Source organism: Centroberyx gerrardi, chromosome 19, assembly GCF_048128805.1.
Source record: "Centroberyx gerrardi isolate f3 chromosome 19, fCenGer3.hap1.cur.20231027, whole genome shotgun sequence".
Taxonomy (NCBI): Eukaryota; Metazoa; Chordata; class Actinopteri; order Beryciformes; family Berycidae; genus Centroberyx; species Centroberyx gerrardi.
In genome coordinates, this window is record NC_136015.1 from 27,219,116 (window position 1) to 27,226,615 (window position 7,500).

At 41.9% G+C, this 7,500-nt stretch overlaps 1 protein-coding gene across 1 annotated transcript in view; it reads right to left on the bottom strand.

The window, feature by feature from the left end:
• npr1a (natriuretic peptide receptor 1a) overlaps nucleotides 1-7,500 on the bottom strand; it is a 60,688-nt gene that overhangs the window by 16,230 nt on the left and 36,958 nt on the right. Inside the window, exons 6-9 of the mRNA XM_078290212.1 lie at nucleotides 6,252-6,387; nucleotides 6,014-6,098; nucleotides 2,141-2,261; nucleotides 1,618-1,692 (exon numbers count right to left, since the gene is read on the bottom strand). Of these exons, the coding sequence (XP_078146338.1) occupies nucleotides 1,618-1,692; nucleotides 2,141-2,261; nucleotides 6,014-6,098; nucleotides 6,252-6,387 (417 nt within the window). The remainder of the gene's footprint in view (nucleotides 1-1,617; nucleotides 1,693-2,140; nucleotides 2,262-6,013; nucleotides 6,099-6,251; nucleotides 6,388-7,500) is intronic.

Below are 7,500 nucleotides of genomic sequence, written 5' to 3' on the forward strand. Positions count from 1 at the left end.
CTGAACAGTCTGCCAGGTGTTTGGTGTCTGAACAGCCTGTTTACTGTCTGAACAGTCTGTTTACTGTCTGAACAGTCTGCCAGGTGTTTGGTGTCTGAACAGTCTGCCAGGTGTTTGGTGTCTGAACAGTCTCTCAGGTGTTTGGTGTCTGAACAGCCTGTCAGGTGTTTACTGTCTGAACAGTCTGTTTACTGTCTGAACAGTCTGTTTACTGTCTGAACAGCCTGCCAGGTGTTTGGTGTCTGAACAGTCTGTTTACTGTCTGAACAGTCTGTTTACTGTCTGAACAGTCTGTTTACTGTCTGAACAGCCTGCCAGGTGTTTGGTGTCTGAACAGTCTGTTTACTGTCTGAACAGCCTGTTTACTGTCTGAACAGTCTGCCAGGTGTTTGGTGTCTGAACAGTCTGTTTACTGTCTGAACAGTCTGTTTACTGTCTGAACAGCCTGCCAGGTGTTTACTGTCTGAACAGTCTGTTTACTGTCTGAACAGTCTGTTTACTGTCTGAACAGCCTGCCAGGTGTTTGGTGTCTGAACAGTCTGTTTACTGTCTGAACAGCCTGTTTACTGTCTGAACAGTCTGCCAGGTGTTTGGTGTCTGAACAGCCTGTTTACTGTCTGAACAGTCTGTTTACTGTCTGAACAGTCTGCCAGGTGTTTGGTGTCTGAACAGCCTGCCAGGTGTTTACTGTCTGAACAGTCTGCCAGGTGTTTGGTGTCTAAACAGCCTGCCAGGTGTTTGGTGTCTGAACAGTCTGCCAGGTGTTTGGTGTCTGAACAGCCTGCCAGGTGTTTGGTGTCTAAACAGCCTGCCAGGTGTTTGGTGTCTGAACAGTCTGCCAGGTGTTTGGTGTCTGAACAGCCTGCCAGGTGTTTGGTGTCTGAACAGTCTGCCAGGTGTTTGGTGTCTGAACAGTCTGTCAGGTGTTTGGTGTCTGAACAGTCTGTCAGGTGTTTGGTGTCTGAACAGTCTGCCAGGTGTTTACTGTCTGAACAGCCTGCCAGGTGTTTGGTGTCTGAACAGCCTGCCAGGTGTTTGGTGTCTGAACAGTCTGTCAGGTGTTTGGTGTCTGAACAGTCTGCCAGGTGTTTACTGTCTGAACAGCCTGCCAGGTGTTTGGTGTCTGAACAGTCTGCCAGGTGTTTGGTGTCTAAACAGCCTGCCAGGTGTTTGGTGTCTGAACAGTCTGCCAGGTGTTTGGTGTCTGAACAGCCTGCCAGGTGTTTGGTGTCTGAACAGTCTGTCAGGTGTTTGGTGTCTGAACAGTCTGCCAGGTGTTTACTGTCTGAACAGCCTGCCAGGTGTTTGGTGTCTGAACAGTCTGCCAGGTGTTTGGTGTCTGAACAGCCTGCCAGGTGTTTGGTGTCTGAACAGTCTGCCAGGTGTTTGGTGTCTGAACAGTCTGCCAGGTGTTTGGTGTCTGAACAGTCTGCCAGGTGTTTGGTGTCTGAACAGTCTGTCAGGTGTTTGGTGTATGAACAGTCTGTCAGGTGTTTGGTGTCTGAACAGTCTGTCAGGTGTTTGGTGTCTGAACAGTCTGTCAGGTGTTTGGTGTCTGAACAGTCTGCCAGGTGTTTGCTGTCAGTACATATCTATATATGTAAGGAGGGAACAGACCTTGTAGTATCCAGTCTTGGTGTAGATCTGGAAGTTTCCCTCCATGGTCATCAGGGAGCCGTAGTTGGATCCTCTCTGTGGAGAAAAAAGACAAACTCAACTTCAAAAAGGGGTCAGTTTAATTTTTTGAGGAGAGATATTTTAGTCCCTTGAATGAATTAGATTAAATGTCATTTCTTCTTGCTGTGGTCGTATCGTATTTCATCACTGTTTTTATCATTTGACTTCTAGCACTGTGCAAATCAACTAAACTGGACTTCACTAAACTACAAGAAACAAAACTAAACTAAAATTAACTTAACTTAACGAAACGAAATGAAACAAAATAAAAAGAAAAGAAATGAAACTAAACGAAAACTAAACTAAACTAAACTAAACTAAACTAAACTAAACTAAAACTAAACTAAACTAAAACTTAACTAATTCTAACGAAACTAAACAAAACTAAACGAAATGAAACAAAACGGCCCTAAACTTAACTAAACTGTTAATGTGTGTGTGTGTGTGTGTGTGTGTGTGTTACCATAGACATGGTCAGTCTGCTGCAGGCTCTCTTCAGGACTTTCTCCAGGTTGCTCATCTGGACGTCGTCCCAGGAAACTCTCCACAGCTGAGCCGCCAGCTCGCTCTCCAGCTTCAGCTTCCTGCGGGACAGACAGGCCAGGCGTGTGTGTGTGTGTGTGTGTGTGTGAGTGTGTCGATAAGTGTGCATGTATTTGTGGGTTGGTGGTAGGTGAGTCGTGATAATGTGTGTGTGTGTGTGTTTGTGTTGAAAAGAAGTGGAGTAGGAGAAAAGAGAGGGGAGAGAGAGAGGTGAGGGAAAGGATAAACGAGAAAGAGAGATGATTGAGTTGGAAAGAGAGAGAGAGAGACAGAGAGAGAGAGAGAGAGAGAGACAGAGAAGTGAGGTGGGTGAATTGATGGGGGGAGGGGGTGGAGTCTAAAAGGCTCAGCAGCAGCTGGTTCAGGGATTTGAACCGACAACCTTCTGGTGACACGCCCACCGCTCAGCGAGCAGCCAATCAGCTCAGCTGTACTGCAGCTTTGATGCGGTGTGACTTCCTGTAGGTGGCGCTCTCTGTCTGTTCTAATGCAGCGTTCATGTCATGATGCAGCGTAAACACGACCTGCTGACCGGGAGAAACTGTCATGTCCGCCTCCTAGTGGAAACTACAAGTAGGGAACTTTTATCAGGCTTCGATATCTTCAGATATTGTAGACTCTCCCACTTGGAGTCATATATCAGTTACAGTACTGTGCAAAAGTCTTAGGCACCCTAGATTTTTTATATACATTTTGTCTTAGATGTTTATTTATTTGTTTTCTGCATTAGTGTGTCACTAGACTGCTGTTTGTAGTTTTTTGATTTTTGATATCATTTCATTATTTTTGAAAGCATCTTCGCTTTACTGAATTTTTTTTTACATGTGCTGAAGACCTGTGCCTTTTGCACAGTGGCCTTCTGTATATTGGTAACAGTAATAGCATCACATATACGAGTATGTTGGTGATTTTCCCCTTTGACCCCTTTATTAATATTACTACTGTTTCTCAGCTGATCATTTTAGTTTTTCTGGGTTTCAGCTGATTTCCAGTTGAGTTGGACACCAGTTGAGAGAGCGCAATTCATTTTTGGGGCATTTTTGCTTTTATTTGATAAACACAGTAGAGAGAGACAGGACTGGGAGATACAGGACCTGCTGCAGAGGATTCGAACCCGGACATCGTGGTCACATGGTGTGTGACTTAACCCACCAGAACGATCCTGTCCTGTCCTCTAACCCTGTCCCAACAGGCTCTAACCCAGACCCACCAACACACAGACTGCTGAGTCAGGAGGAGGACCAGCAGGGGGGGGGGGGACTTAAACCAGAGATCAAACAGATCCAGATCTTCACCTGGTTTTATTAACAGTTCATCAACATACAGACACAGGTTAAAGACTCTGAGGAGAAAATACACTTTGTCTCTTAGTTGTATTTATCTCTAAGTAGCGCTATACAGAACACTTCCTACTGGAATACCTACAGAATATGTAGCATCGGCTAACAGTGATTTAGATATTCAGAAAGAACATTAAAGGTGCTGCAAGTGTCATTTTAACCATCAATCTATCAGTCAAATTAATATTCCTACCTTGGTCTAATGGCTGTAAAATCGCTCTATCTCGCTCCAGTAGTATTGTTAGTTCTAGTGTTTCTCCACATTAAGACTACATTTCCCATCAGCCCCGTTGCTTCCCGCCCCCCCTCCCCCTCCCTGAAGAGGATCAACATGTTGGAAGTGATTTCTCCATCTTCCTTTCCCTCCTTCCACCATCTGCTGCCAGAAACTCTTTCAGCTTTATCTCGGTTTGCTCTGGAAGAACAGAAGAAGAACCTCTTCCTGTTTTGTGCCGTAAAGCGATCCAGCAGATTTCCCTCCAGATCCACCAGGTGGAGAAACTATGGAGGATGTTTATTGTCATTATACTGATGTCTCTAAATTGATGTGGTTAAAACAGTCCGCATCGCACCTTTAAAATCAGCAGTGCAATCCAGATTCATCGACCCACTAAACTATTTCAGAGGCATAATTCAGCATCTTAGACGTATAAAATAATGCAGAAACTACTTCTATTAAACTAACAAACTGTCCGGTGAAAACCTCGTATCTCCAAAATGTCAAGACAGACAGCTTTGTTTTCAGCTTGAACACCACGACTTCTCATTTATCTAACTGGGGTTTTGAAAAGATTTCAAAAACCGAGTGTCAACCCACAGAGCAGCATGTCATCCTTTAATTTAACTTACAGTTTTGTTTTTTTCTACAATTGGTTACGAGCGTATCTCAATACTAAGTTCACTTTTTCAAACCTCTTCACACAGTTAGCACAGCAGCACTCTCTGCAGATCAAACTGTGAAGGATTTTTGACACAAAACGCGTTCAATAACCACAATTTCTAAAGTTCTTGAATTAATTTCTCACTCAAACTCGACCAGCAGCAGAACTCTTTTCAAAGCTGTTAAAATTCAACTTCAAAACTTTTTTAACTGTAACTACATCAATTTTACTGTATTACAGAGTTGGAATTTTTGTTTCCATTACTTTTCATTTTGTGTATTTTGTAATTACTGTATGCCAAAAAAGCCCGGCAGAGATAAAGCGCACTGAAGCCTTTACTGCTGCATTTCTGTTACTGTTCATATAGAGCTGTTGACTTTGAGACACTCTATGAACCAGTAATCCCTTAAAATAACCTTACATTAATTCACCCCTTAATTCATGCAAAATCCACTTAAAATTAATTAAGGGAGTTATTAATGAAGGAGACCCCATCGAAACCTCCTTAAACACCCCTTAACTTTGACTCCTTACTTCCTAATTTAATGTAAAATTCAGGCAGACAGGAACTTTCCATTAATAACTCATTAATAACCTGTAAACCTGCACAAAAGACATGAAAAATCCCTTAATTTCTAGTTTCTCTGTGAACCAACCCATGAATAAATCCCTTATAAACCCATGATACTAACCTTACTTTATTAAAGTTGTTATTTTAATGGATAATTAATGTTTATGTCATGAGAAATTAAGGACATTTCAGGGATAAATGAAGGGGTTTGGTTTCATAGTGTCATGAGATGAAGTGTTGTGTCAGGCTGCAGAGAGTTGTATGAGGAGTTTTGACAAAGTGAACTCAGTATTGAGAAATGCTTGTAACCAAATTGTAAAAAAAACACAACAACTGTAAAACATGAAAATCAAAATCAAAAGCCGGAGTTACGAGATTTTCACACAGCAGTGAAATCCTCCGTCTGCCTGTTTCACCAGCCAGAAGAATAAACTGACACACAAAACCAGATGGGAAGAGAGAAAGAAGAGATGAAGAGAGAGAGAGCGGAAAAGAAAAGGAAAAAGAGAGGAAGAGGATAGAAGAGATGGAGGAAGGAGAGGAGGAGGAGGAGGAACAGACGGAGAAAGAAAATGGTGACAGCTCGTTTCTATCGTTTCTGGCTCTATCTATCCCTCCATCCATCCTCTCCTTCATCCCTTCCTCCTGGGCCTCGCTGTGGTCTCTCTATCATGAGAGAGAGAGAGAGAGAGAGAGAGGGAGGGGGAGAGAGAGAGAGAGGGAGGGAGGGAGGGAGAGAGAGAGAGAGAGAGAATGGAGGTTGGAAAAGAGAGATTGTCAGGTAGGGAGGAGAGAGAATAAAAGAGGGATGAGGGATAAACGACAGGAGAGACAGAAATGATATGAGATGAATGAGTGAGGAGAGGAAAAGAGAGAGAGAGAGAGAGAGAGAGAGAGAGAGAGGGGTGAGGGGTCGAGAGTGGAGAGGTGCTGTGAGAGCCTGAACCATCACAAGGTGTGTGTGTGTGTGTGTGTGTGTGTGTGTGTGTGTATCCTCTCACCTGTAGATGAAGACGGTGACGGTGACGATGATGATGAAGACGAAGCAGATCACTATGGCAACCATCTGGTGCATGGAGACCGTACCTAAGGAAGGAAAGGAAGGAAGGAAGAAAAGAGCAGGAAACTGCTATTAGAGTGTGTGGTGTGTGTGTGTTTGTGTGTGGTGTGTGTGTGTGTGTGTGAGTGTGTGTGTGTGTGTGTGTGAGTGTGTGTGTATGTGTGTGTGTGTGCGCGTACGGGCCAGGCAAGCCGGCTTGTCATTCTTGAAGCCGCACTCCGGGACATCAGGAGGCGGCGCACCGCCGGGCCACTGGAAGCTCCGCCCACTCTGCATCACCAGCTGCTTCACACTGCTGTTATACACACACACCACCTGCATACACACACACACACACACACACACACACACACTCCAGTCAGGTGTATCCCATCCCTGACAAAACTTCTCGTAATGGAGGAGTCCATGAAGCGAGCGAGTAAACTTGTTAAACTAGTAAACTTTTTAAAATAGTAAACTTGTTAAACTAGTGAACTTTTTAAAATAGTAAACTTGTTAAACTAGTGAACTTTTTAAAATAGTAAACTTGTTAAACTAGTAAACTTTTTAAAATAGTAAACTTGTTAAACTAGTGAACTTGTTACTGAACTTGTTAAACTGGCAAAGTTGTTAAACTAGTGAACTTGTTAAACTAGTGAACTTGTTACTTAACTTGTTAAACTGGCAAAGTTGTTAAACTAGTAAACTTGTTAAACTAGTGAACTTGTTAGTGAACTAGTTAAACCAGTAAACTTGCTAAAGTAGTAAACTTGTTAAACCAGTAAACTTGTTAAACTAGTGAACTTGTTACACTAGTGAACTTGTTACTTAACTTGTTAAACTGGCAAAGTTGTTAAACTAGTAAACTTGTTAAACTAGTGAACTTGTTAGTGAACTAGTTAAACCAGTAAACTTGCTAAAGTAGTAAACTTGTTAAACCAGTAAACTTGTTAAACTAGTGAACTTGTTACACTAGTGAACTTGTTAGTGAACTAGTTAAACCAGTAAACTTGTTAAAGTAGTAAACTTGTTAAACTGGTAAACGTGTTAGTGAACTTGTTAAACTAGTGAACTTGTTAAACTAGTAAACGTGTTAGTGAACTTGTTAAACTAGTAAACTTGTTAAACTAGTAAACGTGTTAAACTAGTGAACTTGTTAAACTAGTAAATGTGTTAGTGAACTTGTTAAACTAGTAAACTTGTTAAACTAGTAAACTTGTTAGTGAACTTGTTAAACTAGTAAACTTGTTAAACTAGTAAACTTGTTAAACTAGTAAACGTGTTAGTGAACTTGTTAAACTAGTAAACTTGTTAAACTAGTAAACTTGTTAGTGAACTTGTTAAACTAGTGAACTTGTTAAACTAGTAAACGTGTTAGTGAACTTGTTAAACTAGTGAACTTGTTAAACTAGTAAACGTGTTAGTGAACTTGTTACACTAGTGAACTTG